The following is an 18,991-nucleotide window of genomic DNA, read 5'->3' as shown; positions in this document are numbered from 1 at the left end:
GAAACCATATAACCATTAGCAGTAACCCCATTCCCCCTCTCACCTAATTTCTGCCAAGCACTAATTTCCTTTCTGTCTTTATCAGATTTCCCTCGACTGAATATTTCATATACATGGAATCATACACTACATTGCCTTTGTCACTGGCTTCTTTCACTTATCAAAATTATTTCAAGGTGCAGCCAGTTGTAACATGTATCATTACTTCATTCATTTTTATGGCTAAATTATATTTCATTGTATAGAATTGTAGAGTTTATTTCTTCTTCAAGTAATAGACTTTTGAGTTCTACTGCCTCCATTTTTTTTTTTTGTGTGTGTGTGTGTGTACTGGTGATTGAACTCAGAGGCACTTGGCCACTGAGCAACATCCTCAGCCCTATTTTGTATGGCTTTGAACTCATGATCCTCCTGCTGAGCTCTGGGATGATAGGCGCATGCTGCCACATCTAGCTTCTATTGCCCCCAATTTGTTAAAATATTTTTTAAGTTGTAGATGGACACAATGCATTTATTTATTTATTTATTTTTATGTGGTGCTAAGGATCAAACACAGTGCCTCACATGTGTTAGGCAAGTGCTCTACCTAAGCTCCTGACCCCAATTTTTTGCTGTACTGAGGATTGAATTGAGGGCCTCATGAATACTAATTAAGTGTTCTACCACTGAGCTATATCCTTAGCCCCCACGACTTTTGACTGGATGTTTATAACATGCTGTAATTATAAAAGGAAATTTAACAAGGTTAAAGTATAGCTAAAAAAGTCACCATTGAGCTGAAAGTTTAAATTCAGCAATTTGATTATGTATGACACAGATTAATTTTTTCCATGTGCTTTAGGTTCTTGAGCTTTCCAAAAATTTGACCTCCCAATGGATGGAATCATATCAAAAATTAATTGAAAACAATGTATTTCTAAACCAAGGAGAAAATTTTAAAAAATCTTCTACTAAAATATGGAAGTAAAAACCAAAGTAATGGAAAAACAAAAACAAAAGAATAGTATATAACATCAAATAAAAGAAAAAGTAATGGCAGAAAGTTCATTTTGTTATATGTAACAACAAATTCTACCATCATGTATAAGTATAATGCACCAATAAAAACTGTGGAATAAAAAAGTACATATTGTTTATTTCATTCTCAACTTTCCTTGGACTTTTCTAGCCTTAGATTTATAGCCAGGAGTAATTTTAGAATGTGGTCATTCATATATTGAGCAAGTTCTACCTTCAAAGTATAATGAAGGTTTAACTCATCACTCTGGTCCTACAACATTACTTGATTTCTACATGGGAGGAACAAACAGTTCAGTTGTTTCTTGCCCTGAGATTCAAAGGCATGTTCTATTTTATGAGCTAAAATAATATTTCAAGGTCATAAAGTTGAAGTGATTAAAAAGAAACCACTATTTTAACTGAGACTCTTTGGAGATAATCTGTAGGCTTCCTTCACAAATAGGATAAAGTATAGAAGTCAAATAATTTAATAAGCTTATGATTGTTTTACTTTTTTAGACACTGGTATTGATTTTAATCTTTTTTTTTTTTTTTAGAGGAGGAAAAGTTTATTTGAGGGATCAAAGTATCAGAAGTCTCAGTCCATTGACAGCTGGCTTTATTCCTCAGGTCTCCAGGTAAGGCAGAACAATATGGAGGAAGAACGTGGCAGAGGGAAGAAGTTCATATGATGATTGGGAAGCAGAAAGATGCTCCACTTGCCAGATACAAATATGTACCCCAAAGGCATGCCCCCAATGCCACACCTCCTCCAGCCACATCCTACCTGCCTTCAATCACGACTCAATTAATCCCATCAGGTGATTAATTCACTGATTGGGTTAAGGCTGTCACAACCCAATCATTTTCTCTCTGAACCCTCTTGCAATGTCTCACATGTAAGCTTTGGGGGGACTCTTCACATCCAAACCATAACAATCTGGCTTTTTTTGTTTGTTTTTAAAGAAATTTGTTTCTTTTCTTTTCTTTTTTTTGAAATTCAAGACATACACCTCTTTTGGCTCTGTATGTTGCAAATGCTTTCTCTCACTTCGTGGCTTGCTTTTTATATCCTGTTAATGGTGGTCTTTGACAAAAACTCCAATACAGTCATATTTATCAATATTTTCTTCGTGGTTCTGTGTGGTTTATGTGTCCTATTTGAGAAATCTTTCCCTATATTAAGGTTTAAAGAAAATACAAAATACATCTTATTATAAAAATACCTTTATAATAAGAGCTAACATTCAGTGGAACAAATTCTCCCACATATTTATTTTTCTTTAGGTTATAAAGCAATCAAATTTTCCCAATTTGATTGCTTTGTATTTCATATTTAGTTATATAATCTACCTGAAGTTGACTTTTTGTGTTTGGAATGAATAAGTTTCATTCTTTCCTATCTATATCCATAAAGATATTAAATTGTTTCAACACCATTTTTGGAAAAAGGCATTTCACCCACCACTGTTCTGTAATGCCATATTTGCAGTAAATTGCATGCCATATGTGTATGAATTAGTTTCTAAGATTTTTAATATATGCTGTTGAGCTATTTTTTTCTACTCTTATGCTGTTGTTTTATATATTAAAGACTACACCTTTATAATAAGAGCTAACCTTCAGTGGAACAAATTCTCCCACATATTTATTTTTCTTTAAGAAAGTCTTAGCTAGGCATAGCCCTTTACATTTCTACATATATTTTTGTAGTAGCTTATCAAGTTCACCTCACACACATTTACAACATTGGAATTTTTATTAGGATCCTAAAAAATTTTGGTATTTTCTCATTTAGTGAGGTCTTCTTTGATATTTTTCTTTTTTTTTAAATTTTTTATTGTTGGTTGTTCAAAACATTACATAGTTCTTGATATATCATATTTCACACTTTGATTCAAGTGGGTTAGGAACTCCCATTTTTACCCTATATACAGATTGCAGAATCACATCAGTTACACATCCATTGATTTACATATTGCCATACTAGTGTCTGTTGTGTTCTGCTGCCTTTCCTATCCTCTACTATCCCCCCTCCCCTCCCCTCTTCTCTCTCTACCCCCTCTACTGTCATTCATTTCTCCCCCTTGTATTATTTTTCCCTTTCCCCTCACTTCCTCTTGTATGTACTTTTGTATAACCCTGAGGGTCTCCTTCCATTTCCATGCAATTTCCCTTCTCTCTCCCTTTCCCTCCCACCTCTCATCCCTGTTTAATGTTAATCTTCTTCTCATGCTCTTTGTCCCTACTCTATTCTTAGTTACTCTCCTTATATCAAAGAAGACATTTGGCATTTGTTTTTTAGGGATTGGCTAGCTTCACTTAGCATAATCTGCTCTAATGCCATCCATTTCCCTGCAAATTCTATGATTTTGTCATTTTTTAATGCAGAGTAATACTCCATTGTGTATAAATGCCACATTTTTTTTATCCATTCATCTATTGAAGGGCATCTAGGTTGGTTCCACAGTCTTGCTATTGTGAATTGTGCTGCTATGAACATCGATGTAGCAGTGTCCCTGTAGCATGCTCTTTTTAGGTCTTTAGGGAATAGACCGAGAAGGGGAATAGCTGGGTCAAATGGTGGCTCCATTCCCAGCTTTCCAAGAAATCTCCATACTGCTTTCCAAATTGGCTGCACCAATTTGCAGTCCCACCAGCAATGTACAAGTGTACCCTTTTCCCCACATCCTCGCCAGCACTTGTTGTTGTTTGACTTCATAATGGCTGCCAATCTTACTGGAGTGAGATGGTATCTTAGGGTGGTTTTGATTTGCATTTCTCTGACTACTAGAGATGGTGAGCATTTTTGCATGTACTTGTTGATTGATTGTATGTCCTCCTCTGAGAAGTGCCTGTTCAGGTCCTTGGCCCATTTGTTGATTGGGTTGTTTGTTCTCTTATTGTCTAATTTTTTGAGTTCTTTGTATACTCTGGATATTAGGGCTCTATCTGAAGTGTGAGGAGTAAAGATTTGTTCCCAGGATGTAGGCTCTCTATTTACCTCTCTTATTGTATCTTTTGCTGAGAAAAAACTTTTTAGTTTGAGTAAGTCCCATTTGTTGATTCTAGTTATTAACTTTTGTGCTATGGGTGTCCTATTGAGGAATTTGGAGCCCGACCCCACAGTATGTAGATCGTAGCCAACTTTTTCTTCTATCAGACGGCGTGTCTCTGATTTGATATCAAGCTCCTTGATCCATTTTGAATTAACTTTTGTGCATGGCGAGAGAAAGGGATTCAGTTTCATTTTGTTGCTTATGGATTTCCAGTTTTCCCAGCACCATTTGTTGAAGATGCTATCCTTCCTCCATTGCATGCTTTTAGCCCCTTTATCAAATATAAGATAGTTGTAGTTTTGTGGATTGGTTTCTGTGTCCTCTATTCTGTACCATTGGTCCACCCGCCTGTTTTGGTACCAGTACCATGCTGTTTTTGTTACTATTGCTCTGTAGTATAGTTTGAAGTCTGGTATCGCTATACCGCCTGATTCACACTTCCTGCTTAGCATTGTTTTTGCTATTCTGGGTCTTTTATTTTTCCATATGAATTTCATGATTGCTTTCTCTATTTCTAGAAGAAATGCCGTTGGGATTTTGATTGGCATTGCATTAAACCTATAGAGAACTTTTGGTAATATCGCCATTTTGATGATGTTAGTTCTGCCTATCCATGAACAGGGTATATTTTTCCATCTTCTAAGATCTTCTTCTATTTCTCTCTTTAGGGTTCTGTAGTTTTCATTGTATAAGTCTTTCACCTCTTTTGTTAGGTTGATTCCCAAGTATTTTATTTTTTTTGAGGATATTGTGAATGGAGTGGTTGTCCTCATTTCCATTTCAGAGGATTTGTCGCTGATATACAGGAATGCCTTTGATTTATGCGTGTTGATTTTATATCCTGCCACTTTGCTGAATTCATTTATTAGCTCTAATAGTTTCTTTGTAGACCCTTTTGGGTCTGCTAGGTATAGAATCATGTCACGTGCAAATAGTGATAATTTAAGTTGTTCTTTTCCTATTTTTATGCCTTTAATTTCTTTCGTCTGTCTAATTGCTCTGGCCAGTGTTTCGAGAACTATGTTGAATAGAAGTGGTGAGAGAGGGCATCCCTGTCTTGTTCCAGATTTTAGAGGGAATGCCTTCAATTTTTCTCCATTCAGAATGATGCTAGCCTGAGGCTTCGCATAGATTGCTTTTACAATATTGAGGTATGTTCCTGTTATCCCTAGGTTTTCTAGAGTTTTGAACATAAAGGGATGCTGTACTTTGTCGAATGCTTTTTCCGCATCTATCGAGATGATCATACGGTTCTTATTTTTAAGTCTATTGATGTGGTGAATAACATTTATTGATTTCCGTATATTGAACCAGCCTTGCATCCTAGGGATGAATCCTACTTGATCATGGTGCACAATTTTTTTGATATGTTTTTGTATCCGATTCGCCAGAATTTTATTGAGGATTTTTGCATCTAGGTTCATTAGAGATATTGGTCTGTAGTTTTCTTTCTTTGAAGTGTCTTTGTCTGGTTTAGGTATCAGGGTGATGTTGGCCTCGTAGAATGAATTTGGAAGTTCTCCCTCTTTTTCTATTTCCTGAAGTAGCTTGAAAAGTATTGGTATTAGTTCCTCTTTAAAGGTTTTGTAAAACTCTGCTGTATACCCATCCGGTCCTGGGATTTTCTTAGTTGGTAGTCTTTTGATGGTTTCTTCTATGTCCTCAATGATTTTAATCTTTAAGATTAACAATTACCATTGGTTGGGTTGGGGTTGTGGCTCAGTGGTAGAGTGCTTGCCTACCATGTTTGAAGCACTGGGTTCTATTCCCAGCACTGCACATAAATAAATAAATGAAATAAAGTTAAAACTAAAAATAATAATAAAAAAGACTAAAATTATTTAAAAACAAATTACCATTTGTTGTTATAGGGAAAATATAATATGTCTTTTCTTACTTCTGAAATCTTTTTAGAGAAAGTAAGAATTTTACTTTCCCTGGGAGAAAATATAATGAGAAGTGATGAACTTCTACAACCTAAAATGGCTAAACTAATTCACAGAGAACATGATGTTTAATTTTATGAAGAAATGTATTGTGGGTAGCTACAACTAAATAAATGATTCTCTTGTTAAAATACATAACATTAAAGATTTTATTTGCTTAAAGAACTACTATTTCCTTCAACTGAAAAAACAATGACTGAATATGCTTCTAACATCTCTTTAGGCTATTTAAATAAAGGAACTGAAAGACAGGATAACATAATAAATCCATTGATAGAGGTCAGAAAAATACCAGGACTAAGAAATAACTATATTATTCCAAAATGTGGTCAATTTGGGAGTCTGTCTGGAAATTATAGATTCCTGCCAAAATGGCTCAGGAGTGCTCGTCTAGCTCTGTGTCATCCTCAATTCAGAGAATTTGGAGGCAGATATCAGAGTAAATTGTGGTGTTTATTTTTCCTTACTATAAAGGAAAGATCTAAAAGAAAAATATAAAAACATATTAATATATTTTTTGCAGTAAATGCTAGGACCATTACAAATATTTTAAGTGCAAAGAAATCACTGATTTTCCAAAATTTTTCAAAATTACTGGAATATGATGATAATTTCTAACATATTAAAGATTATATTATTAGGTTCAGAATGTGTTACTAAATTACTAGGAAGAAACTTAGGAAAAATACAGGTAGAAAACAATAGAAATGCCTTACACTCTATAGTAAAAAGTTTAGGAAAGTTGTTCTCTAAGAAACAAGGAAAAAACATCTATTATAGATTAGTTAGCATTGGAATCACTTACCAAAGAGAAGGCCTATGTGTTATAGACAGTAAGGATATTCCAGCCCCTTTTGCAGCCTGAAATATCTTTCCTTCAACATCAATGCTGACAGCACTGGTACATTCATCCAGCAATGCATATTTTGGTCTTTAAAAAATAAACACAAATAAATTATTTTCCTATATGAAGTATAAATCTTTCTTTGAACAATACAATTTACAATGCTAACACTTTCAAAGCAGCAAAAGAAGATGGCATTATTAAATGTTGTGATAAAGTGAAAATGTTATTTTTTTCTACTTAGACTAGAATATCACATTCCTCTTAAATAAAAGTAGATTTTCTGAAACCTTCTCACAATACAATAAGCTTCGCTGTCATGCAGATGAATTAATCATGTATATGAAGCATAAGAAAGATGAGACAGGTTTCTAAGTGCATTTTCCTGTAGAAGGCAGTTTCATTCTTGGTGACAAGGTCTGACTAATTACATGCAAAGTACACTTACAGCAGCTAATTATTAAACAGTCACAGTCCTGTTACCAAAGATTTAATGAGAAGATTGTTTTATCAGAAATGTGAATACCTAAGCATTACTAATGGAATTTCATCATTACAAGACTGTGCAAGAGTGAATGTGCCTACTTGCAAATTTAGAGTATATATTTAGTTTCATAATATTGAGACCATGCTTCAGGATCAAATTCTTAGGGGGAAAAGTCAGTAAATATTTTTTGGTGCACTCAACACATTTTTTCCAGCTCAATTTTTTCTTTGGTAATATGTCTGTAGGATTAAAGATATCCTCTCACTTTATCACTGTTTCCACCTATTTATTGCTCTTCCTTTCTTCCCCATACCCTTGATTTTATCCTTTTGTCCTTTTCCCATCTTCTTTCAACAAGACTTAGCTTAGTTAATGGGACTAAAGCCAATTCCTACTTTACTATTCATTTAGGGTTGAAAATCAGTTATAAGAATTTATCAGGACAATTTTCCTCAGGAAGATATTTTTAAATAAATGACAAAGAAAAGAAAAAACATGTAATCATAGCAATTTCTCATTCTGCATAAACAATTACTCAACACTACAAGTTACTTTTCTAATATGTCTTTGCTTATTAATAGGATCCTCATGCCTATTCTGGGGCAGGTAATCAAGGCTAATAGAAGATATCCTTGAACTCTAAAACTGCTTGTCACCCACTAAGACCACTGCATCTTCCCCATGATAACATTAATGAAAGTAGCTTTGGCTTTTGGTTACTGTTCAAGCATTACTTCTTTGCCTGAATTGATCAGTATTCTGTCAACTATTTTATTTAAACAGAAAAAAAGAAAATATAAAAAAAGAAATGTTTGGGAAAAATTTTGTTGTAAGTCTCTTTTTAGTAACAAAAATTTTTTTACTCTATTTTGTCTTATTTTTCAGAGTGCTTTGAGCTAAACAGAGATGAGATGCCATTTTAGAATTAGAAAAAGTGTACATTTTATACTCTGTTGTCATAGCAACCCTTAATCTAGCAGATGTAAGATAAATCACACAGTTTTATTTCCTTGACAGAATTGGGGGTGATGCAATTAAATATACCAAGCAATAGATCTGGTACTGTTGTACCTAAATTAAGCATTAGATAATATTATTTCCCTGATTTCCTTCCTTTTTCTCTTGGGTTATCCTAAGTACCAAATTCATCTCCCTCAAGACAGTAGTTTTGGTTTATTCTTCAAACATTAAAATCCTCTTGGAAAGTGTATACTACTGTAATTCTTAGTATTTTCTGCCAAAGTTCTCTAGGTAGCTCCAGTCTTGTGCATTATAACCTTTTTGTTACTCCTTTGAGAATGAAAGGAGGTAGGTAGTTCCTCAATATTATACTTTCCTTTCACTGGATTCAATTTTATAATTCCTTTTCTGTTTTATCAAAACATGCTGCTTTTCAAATACTTGTCTTCATTGATCACCTATGATTCACAAAGTTTTCCTTCTAGAGATATACTTGTGACTTATCTTTACTCATTATCATTTTGTATGCAACATATTTTAGATATACAAATATTAGCTATTTATTCCAAATTATAGGAACTTGAAATTTCTTTGGGTTAACAACCTTTATTAAAGCCTCTTGCCCTTTATTGCAAAGTTTGACTTTTAAATACACTGAAACAGTGAGAATTTATGGTCCATTTTTCATTCTACCATATTACATTTCACCAACTATGTGGGTGATCGTATTACTGAATATTTATGAACCAGACCCAAACAGATTTAGGGTGATTAGGAGTAACAGCTGGTCCTAAATGTCAAGCCACAAACTTTACCCCTGAGTCAAGAAAGGGGCATAATAAAATATACTTCACTAAAAATTACAAGTTAGCAAAATCTGGTTCATACTTTTTAGCCCACTATATTATTACACGAATCGTGTACATTATTACAAATATCATTCTATTAACACAACAAATTATTTTTCTCACAAAACTCCCATGTAGTTAGGAAAATATATACTGCATGATTTCATTTATATGAAGTTATAGAATGAGGCAAAACTAATTTATGATGATTGAAATCAGATTAAAACTTGTCTATGGGGTTTATGATTGGAAAGGGGCATGTGGGAACTTTTAGGTGACAGAAATACTCTATCCTATTGTTGGAGGTTTGGTTATATAATGTACATATGTTTATGAAAAGTCACCAAATAGTATGCTTACAATCTACATTTGGAACATAAATTTTGTATCAATAAGAGCCCTGGCTAGCTTATTACACAATAATACAGAATGCACATATCAAAATATGAAATAAAAGAGGAATATGTTATACTTTATGAAATAGCTACATTAAGACAAAATTACAATCAACTTTTATGTACCAACAAAACTGAAAAGAAATTTATCCCAAAATTTGAAATTATTACTAATTAATTAACAGCTTTTAAATTCTTTTTAATATTCTATATTTTTATAAGCATATTTTAAGAAAATTATTTAAATAATACATTCTTCTTTTAATGATAGACATTATGATTATAGTCTTATCAAAAAGGCTGAACCTAAGTCTGATCAAGCTTTTCCCTCTAATTTACAGTTTACAGAAAAAATGAGAAGAACAAAATTTAGAGGGCCCCATGAATAAGCAACCAGATCAACTGAGACTAGGCAACATTCTCATATGACATCTGACCTGGTTTCTTAAATGAGTCAATTGTTTAAAAGGTAGTTGGGGAGGGAGAAGGAGAAATTCTTTAGATGTTTTATAATACCTCAATTTTTTTTAAATAAGGTAAATCAATTGCAGCAAATTTACATAGACATATTGAGTGAGTGCATTAAGAATATGGTGTTCATTTTACTATTTCTCTCTTTTAATAAAGGTTTAATAATTTCTCCACAATTAAAGTCTTCAAAATGATTGCCAACTAGTTGCAAGTGTTCAACAAGAACTATTTTATATATATATATATATATATATATATATATATATATATATATATATATCTGTATATATATTTGCTTTCTTGATTAGTTTTTTAAAAGTTCTTTACAAAAGTATTACTGCTTGTTCTGCAACTCATTCAATAACATTGGACCTATTCCTAGAAGAAAACATAGGTAACACTCCAATACAGAGGCATAGGCAATAATTTTCTCAGCAGGATCCTTAAAGTTCAGGAAATAATTCCAAGAGTTAACAAATGAGATGGCATCAAATGAAAAGCTTCTGCATGGCAAAGAAAATAAAACTGAAGAGAAGCTAGGCATGGTGGCCATGCAGAAGCTTTTCATTTGATGCCATCTCTGATTGTTTTCTTCTATACCATTTAAATATACCATTTAAGCAATTCATTTATCATTCTATACCATTAAATATACCATTTAAGCAATTCATTTATCATTACATATATCATTACATATATCATTACATATATATATATAAAATAGTTCTTGTTGAACACTTGCAACTAGTTGGCAATCATTTTGAAGACTTTAATTGTGGAGAAATGTTGCCTAGTCTCAGTTGATCTGGTTGCTTATTCATGGGGCCCTCTAAATTTTGTTCTTCTCATTTTTTCTGTAAACTGTAAATTAGAGGGAAAAGCTTGATCAGACTTAGGTTCAGCCTTTTTGATAAGACTACAATCATAATGTCTATGACCTTTATATTAAGTAAAATAAGTCAAACTCAGAATGTTAAGAGTTGTAGATTTTCTCATATGTGGAAACCAAAAAGGAAAAGAAAGGGGGAGCAATCTCATGAAAATAGAATATCAGTAGAAGAAAGGAATGAGTGAGGATGCAAGATGGGGAGGGAGGAGGAAGTGCTGAGCAATGATATTGGCCAAATTATATTGTTAAATCATGTTCATGTACAAATATGTAACAACAAATCCCATAATCATGTACAACTATAATATGCCAATAAAAAAATGTAGGGAAAAAATAATGTTGCATTTGCTCTAACGCACACCTCATTTATATACACAATTTTAGTCCTTTTTACTCAAGACATAAGTACTTAAAATGAGTAACATAGTTCCTTGTAAACTCCTGCTCTGCACAACTCAGGTTCTCATTGCTAGAGACCTAAGATATGAGGGGCATAGGGAGATAGATATGTGTGTGTGTTGGGAGGAGATAGAGATAGATATTGAGATCTTCTTCAAAGAACAGGACAAAAAAGCAAAATGAATCAGAACACTATTTCCTTCCTGTGTCTTTTGCTTGGTATCTCAAAAAACTATGAACCTGGATGAAAAAAGCAAAGGTTTATCAAAAGAAATGATTTTCTCTATCTTGATTTTTCTGAGTCTACCAAGACATATGTGGGCTGATTCCTTTTTTCATTGGAAATAACTTCTGGTTTTTCAGAGGGAGCAGATCATTGGTTTGAGAGGCTGCCCAGTGGTTAAAAAGTTAATTTAGTTTGAATTTAGTAATTCAATTTAGAAGTATTACTGAACACATATGTACTGGTTAGTGGTTAGGAAATCTCCACACTTGAAATTAGTAACAATCCTTTTTTAAACTTTAGTATATACAAAAATTTAATTTGACCCTCTGTGCATTATTTCATATAGGTTTCTTGACATAGAGGTAGAAAAAAGCCAAAATACTAGGAGACTTAGCTGTAAGAAAAATAAGGTAAGAAACTTTAAAACTGTAAATTCTATGCATTAGTTTTTACAGCAAGATATTTTTAAATGAAAGATGCATATACTTAATCCTGTTACCCCCTTTTCTTTGGTTATTGCAATAGAATATTAGCTACCTGAATAGAGCATACTTACTTATGATAAAACATACGAGCCATACCCATTCTTTGCTTTTCCCCTCCTGACAAGACATCTTTCCAGTCCATAACAGCATCCCATCCTAAAAAAAGTAAAAATATACATATGTAAATATATATTTACACATATAATATATAAATATGATGTATATAAATATTTACATATAAATATGTTTAATGTAATATATATATATATATATATATACTTAAAATTCCTTAATTGTTATTTTTTCTAATAGAAATAATGATTACTGGCCCGAAAAGTGATTACTGGCATGTTCTAATTGTAAACATGAAGAACTTGGTATTTTATAGAACATGTTTGGACACAGAGCCTCATGTACAAGCATTTTGTTTCAGATTTGATATTTTTAATGGTAATAATTTCTTATATTGACAAATCATTTTGTAAGAATTCTAAACACTGAAACTTTAAATTTTTTTGTTTGTTTCTCCATATCTGCAAAGTATTGATGGGTTTATGCTTATTTTAGAGGAAGACAGAAAAAAAGACCAACAAATTTGCATAGGTCAATTACAAAGCCTACAAAGAGTAGGAGAGGTTTAAATGACTCCTATTTGCCTGCTACCTTATGAGTTTTTCTCATTCTTAATTCTACAGCTTAAAGACAGATATTATTACTTGCCTTTTACAAGTACAGAATTCATGGGATAATAGCTTATAGTTAGTTAATCAGAACTAGGATTTATATCTAAGTGTATTTGATGTTTTCTTAGTTTACCTGTTCTTCCTTTGAAGACATTTTAACTACTGACTTTCCATTTGATATTTATTCAAAAGTAAGGTTTCTATGTTTAAAAAAATCAGCTCTATATATTTAAAGTGAAAATTTTGAAAAAACAAAATTGCAGAATTGTATGTATTATGATTGCATTTCTGTAAATAAACATAAATACACATATATACCATACATAAGAACTATATCTGGGAGTGAAATTATGAGCTCTTTATTGTCTACATTAAGCATTTTTAGAATATTTAAACATTTTATGATTAGACTGTCTTACTTTTGTAAGACAGGGGAGAAAAGATTATTTTAAAAACAAAACCACAGTTCCATTCCTATAGAGCCTAATTTTCAAAGAAGAAAAATGATTGTCAAAACTCGACAAACACTTGGAGTAACATTTCCAAATCTTAAGTGTCCAGGCTTTGATTCTCCCACTTGGAAAAATTCCACATTCTTTGCCCTCATCTTTCTCCCTTAGCTGAATTTTCATCATGATTAAAATTTCTAAATGAACTTGGTTAAAGGGAAAGAAAACAGAATATTCATTTTTTTATGTAGGTATCTAAAAAACCAAATTATTAGAATGAGTATTTGATTCTTTGCTGATCAGAAGGAGAATATGTGTTTTTCTTTTAACACAAAAAAATTCAGAATCTTTGATAGAAAATATGTTAATTGTTAAACATAAAATGCATCTTTATGCTTATTAATGTCTTTTTCTTTTAAAGTTTATCATTGCAAAGTCCACTGCACTTTTAAAAAAGCCTAAAATGGTAAATAAGAAACCAAACCAGTGGTTACCTATTAACTAGATGGAAGGGAACAGAAACAGGAAGAATTTTTCAGAATGCATTTTTAATACTTTTTAATTTTGAATAATGTGAAAGATTACCTATTCTAAAAATTAAAAAAAGAAATATAATGACAGTAATACATTAAAAATAATCAATGTAAAAGTGTCTGGCATGAAAAGACTTCCTAATTTTCCACCGACACTAAATTTTACTTCAGAGGACCACTATTCATTTCCTTGGGTAAACTTCCAGAAGTTGTATATATTTAAAAATACATCCTTTTAATTTTATATTAGGAAAAAATTCTCAAAATGCCATCTGAGTAATAGCTCTTTCTTCTGGAACTTATTGAAATAATAATATATAATATAATATGTTTCATGTGATTTTCAGTGCTTTCCCCATGCTGAATTTTATATTACTTATGAAATGTAAGTGATGGTTTGAACAAATCAATTTAGATTGCTACACAGTGAATAAATATTTTGGGCTTAAAATAGTATTCCCCCTGACTACCAAGAACAAGGCACAACAGAAACGTATTTGGGTAAAAGGAAACATTAACTTTTACATATTTTAATAAATTATATCTTTTGTTCTGCTAAGCCAAAAGGTTTTACAGGTAATACTGCATCATCACATAACACATAAGTCAGAACTCTGGGTCCTAAGGCCTCTGATGTGAGTTTATTGAGACTAAACCAACTAAGAAGAAAATTATTTTCCTGTTTCCTAGAGATGCACAAATTTCTTCAGTTCATATCCTTTTGTTACTACTTCTATTCTTTCCTACTTTGTAACTTGTTTGATAGAATGGCATGGAGTTCTTAGTTCCATCCTTTACTAAGCAAAGGATTAGCTAGTCTAAATAGAACTTCCATAGGCTTCTTCCAAAGTAAGTGATATACTTGAAAGTTATTTTTCTGCTTTATTCAAATGTATCATGTTTAAGGATTAAGAAAGGAAAACAATTTTTCTTGAAAAATTCTTACATGTAAGGATATAATTGTTCTTATAAGTATCTAAAAAGCTAGTAGGTAGCATAGCCTAGAAGCATACCCTAGCAGTGAACACAATTTCAAGTCTGTGTTTGAATTCTTGCTCCATATTTACAGGGAGATCCTAAGTAAGTTATTAAAAAGATTAATCTATAAAATGAGAATATAAAGCCTACATCATCGAATTCTTTATGAATATTAAATAAAATGATAAATTATATATATTTATGTATATATATTTGCTTAAATGGTATATACCGCATAATAAATACTTAATAAATCATAACAATTACTATTGTATATTAAGGTTGGAACTTTCTTCTGTTTTTCTTTAATAGAGAAAAGACACAAAAATTATTACATGCCTAAATTATGCAACTGTTGGAATGTAGGCTTACAATAGCCTTAAAAATAATTTTAGGATGTAGTCACAATTTTTAAAAGAATATAATATTCCCTATTTTAAGCTTCTGTCTGGCTCATTGGATTTCAAACCCACTCAAAATAACTTGCCCAAGACAAATATGTAGCATTTACTCTGCCACAATATTTTATCATCAAGAAGGAGTTGACCTCATGAAACAAAAAGAAAATCTGATTTCCCTTTGTAGTAAAAAATGCAACCCCATAAAAATAAGTAGGCTGGGGTTGTGGCTCAGGAGTAGAGCACTTGCCTAGCACATTCAAGGCCCTAGTTTTGATCCTTAACACCACATAAAAATAAACAAAATAAAGGTATTGTGGCCAACTACAACTAAAAAAAAATCTAAAAAAAAAAAAAGAGTCTGTCTTGCCTGATTAATTTGCTTATTATTAGGATCAAATGAAATAACATGTGAAATTGCTAAAATACCATCACACAAAGATAAAATATCATGAGCATCAACATTAAAACTGCTATATCACCATTTCCTATTAATTTTTGTTATGCTACATGCTTTATATATATGTTTAATTATTTTTATTTAATCTTCACTAAAACTTTACCAAAAAAATATTTATCCATTTTTACAGTTGAAGATACAGAAAGTAGTGCTAACTATCAGGATTTGATTGTCAAACTCTCTTGAGTTCAAAGTCCATATTCTCAATCACATACTATACCGTTTATTCTAAAAATGTAGATGGGGTGTGAAACATATCATAAAATCATTGCAAAATTAAACCTGGAATTCTGGTTTATTTTAGTAATTAAATTTAATGTAAGCTGAGAGGTTGGCAGACCAATATTTCTATCATAGACTTTACATAAATGAAGAATGGCAACAACCTCAGGAACACTTATACATTTAAATATAAAAGACAAAAACTTTTTAAAATACTAGCTGTAGTGACACTAAAATCTGATAAAAGCTTAGCATGCTATGTTAAACATAACTCAAGCAGAAGAGGGAGTGTCAGTAATGGAAAAGCAATAAACTATGTATTTATTATGTTCCAATAATAGCATGCATTTAGATAAGCCATAAATTAATTACATAGCCAAGTTTATTTTTAAATGAAGTAGAAGCATTAAAAATTGATAGATTCTACCTCCTTCTCTTTGAACTATGTGATAGAGATGGACGTTATGTAGAATACATTCCAAATCTTGATCTGTATAACCTTTAGCATGCATATCATCCACTGAATCAGGATAAATGACTTGATCTCGAAGACTTCCAAGGGACATATACGGCCTGTAAAACACCAAGCACACAGGATCCTAGTGTAAAATCACTTTAGTGTACTCAGGGTGCCATAATGTTGATCTAAAAACAACAGAGTTGACTTTAAACTCTATATTATATTTGTTACCTGAAGATAAGCACTTGTCTCTCAGGCACTGCAAAATAATGCCCTGTTGTGTGTATGTAAAAACTTATTGAGACATAAACACAAGAAAAACTTTGACAAGAAATCATTTGACATTTTCAGCAGAGATATATGTTCTTTACTCAATTGTATTTGACAAAGATTTCTTCTGTACTTCACCTACAATTATTTGTTCTAAACATTATAAAAGTTGGGGTTTTGTTTGACTTAGCAATGTAAACAAAATGAAAAAAATGTCATTCTTAGAGAAATGCAAATTAAAATGTTGCTGCATTTTTTGCTGATCACACTGGCAAAAATTCAACAGCTTGATAAGTCACTCTGCTATGACTCTATGAGGAAATAGATGCTCTGATACTATGGTGAAAATGCAAAATGGTAGAATCCCTTTGGAGGAGATCTGGCAAACTGACATATTATTTGCCCTCTGACCCATTTCTGGATATTTATTCTGAGGATATATTTCTAGAAATACTAGAAGTAAAAAATGCATAAAATTATCCATTACAATATTATTTTAAAAACAAATACCCATAGATTGTTTGAATAAACTATAGTATATCTACCACACAGTTATAAAAAAGGATGAGGAAGATCTTTATAAAGATAATAAAGTTATTTCTATGCTAATATTTAAAAGGAAAATGCAAAAATGGACATAAAGCAGGATTTCTAAATAGCAGTGTCAATATACTGAACCAGAAAATTCTTTATTGTCAAAGGTTGTCCTATATATTGTAGCAGTATACCTGTTTTCTACCCACTAGATGTCAGTAGCACCCCCTTCAGTGGTAATTAAAAAAAAAAAATATATATATATATATATATATATATATATATATATATATATATATATCTCCTGATACTGCCAAAAGTCCCTTCATGGACAAAATCATCTCCGGTAGAGAACCACTGAAATATAGTATATTACATTCTATGTCAAAAAGAATTAAAAAGCAAAACAAAATATACACATTTCTTGTTATAACTCCAAAAAGGATATACAGGAAGAATAAACCAGAAATCGGTTACTTAAGGAGGTGAACTGATCAAGGAAGATGGACAAGGAAGGAAATGGCCTCTCTAAGTATCCTTTTAATATAGTTTTGTAGAATCATGTTAAAATTTTATTATTTGATAATAAAATTAAACCAACAGCAATGAAGGAAGAAATCCTAAAATAGAATACAAACAGAAACAAATTAACTGAACAATGTATCAAATGGATGATATAACCCAAAGAGGAGAATGTAGGAGTAGAGATAAATTAAACAACTTTTGAATTTAGCTCCATAATATCAAAGGCAAAAGAAAAAAGAAAAAGAAATGTTGAACCTCATTTGGCAAACCTATTTTTGGTAACAATATAGGTACAGCAATTCTGAAACTGTTTCATGTATATTGTAGGATTGATCAAATAAAATACTTTGATATTGTTAGGAGCTGGAATTCTCACTATGGAAGAAGGAAGACAGAAATATGGAATGTACAAGGTAAGAAGAGATTAATGTTAGAATTAGAGTATTGGTATGAATTTATGATATTAAAAAACAACAATAATTTCCTAGCTCCATCCATATCTGAACATCCTTTGAGAAGGATGCAACATTATTTAGGTAATGTATTGAATTTCATTGTGGACCCAGAAACATATGTCTTACTCCTAACCCCACTGTCTGTAATCAGTAACCTAATTTACAAACAGCTTTTCTTTTTTCCTGTAAGAAATTTCATTTTATTTCACATGCGTTGATATATAGATTATAAAATGAAAGTAATAAATCTAAAATATATTAAATATAGTCAGAATATTTCAAATAATGAAAATCCTCTGGTAGTGAATAGCAGTTGTTAGTTTTATAGCAATTAATTAAATATTTTTATTGGTGCATATTAATTAATACAGAATAATGGGTTTCATTGTGGCATATTTTGCACATGCATATAGTATAGTTTGGTCAATATTACTCCCCAATACTTTCCCTTAGCCCTCTCCTCCATCCTTCCCCTGTTTACCTTCCTCTACCTTAGTGAGGGATTTCTCTTCTGCTTTCATGACATTCCCTTTTTCCCCCTATAGCTTCCAAATATGAGAGAAAACATGATTTTTTTTTATCTTTCTGTGTTTGGTTTATTTTACTTAGCATGATGCTCTAAAGTTCCAGCTATTTTCCTGCAAATTATATACTTTCATTGTTCCTTAAGGCTGACCAAAACTCCATTGTGGATTTTTTTCCACCCATTTGTGGATTCATCTGATTCCATAACTTGACTATTGTGAATTGTGCTGCAATAAACATGGGCATGCATGTATCTCTAAAGTATGCTGACTTTAATTCTTTTGGATGACTACCAAGGAGTGGTATACTTGGATCACATGGTAGTTCAATTTTTAGTTCATACTGATTTCCATAATAGCTGTATTAATTTATATCTCTACCAACAGTATATCTTTTATTTTATTTTATTTTATTTTTTATTGGTTGTTCAAAACATTACAAAGCTCTTGACAGTATATAAGAGTTCCTTTTTCTCGGCATCCTTGCCAGAA

General features: G+C 31.7%; 1 protein-coding gene across 1 annotated transcript in view; it reads right to left on the bottom strand.

The window, feature by feature from the left end:
- The window catches only part of Abcd2 (ATP binding cassette subfamily D member 2), a 55,627-nt gene that overhangs the window by 6,116 nt on the left and 30,520 nt on the right, over window positions 1-18,991 (bottom strand). The window contains exons 7-9 of the mRNA XM_071609971.1: window positions 16,159-16,304; window positions 12,080-12,164; window positions 6,810-6,935 (exon numbers count right to left, since the gene is read on the bottom strand). Of these exons, the coding sequence (XP_071466072.1) occupies window positions 6,810-6,935; window positions 12,080-12,164; window positions 16,159-16,304 (357 nt within the window). The remainder of the gene's footprint in view (window positions 1-6,809; window positions 6,936-12,079; window positions 12,165-16,158; window positions 16,305-18,991) is intronic.

The sequence above is a fragment of the Marmota flaviventris genome, chromosome 3 (assembly GCF_047511675.1).
Source record: "Marmota flaviventris isolate mMarFla1 chromosome 3, mMarFla1.hap1, whole genome shotgun sequence".
Lineage (NCBI taxonomy): Eukaryota > Metazoa > Chordata > Mammalia > Rodentia > Sciuridae > Marmota > Marmota flaviventris.
Note: the sequence above shows the minus strand (reverse complement) of the source record. Positions and strands in the feature narration are given on the sequence as shown.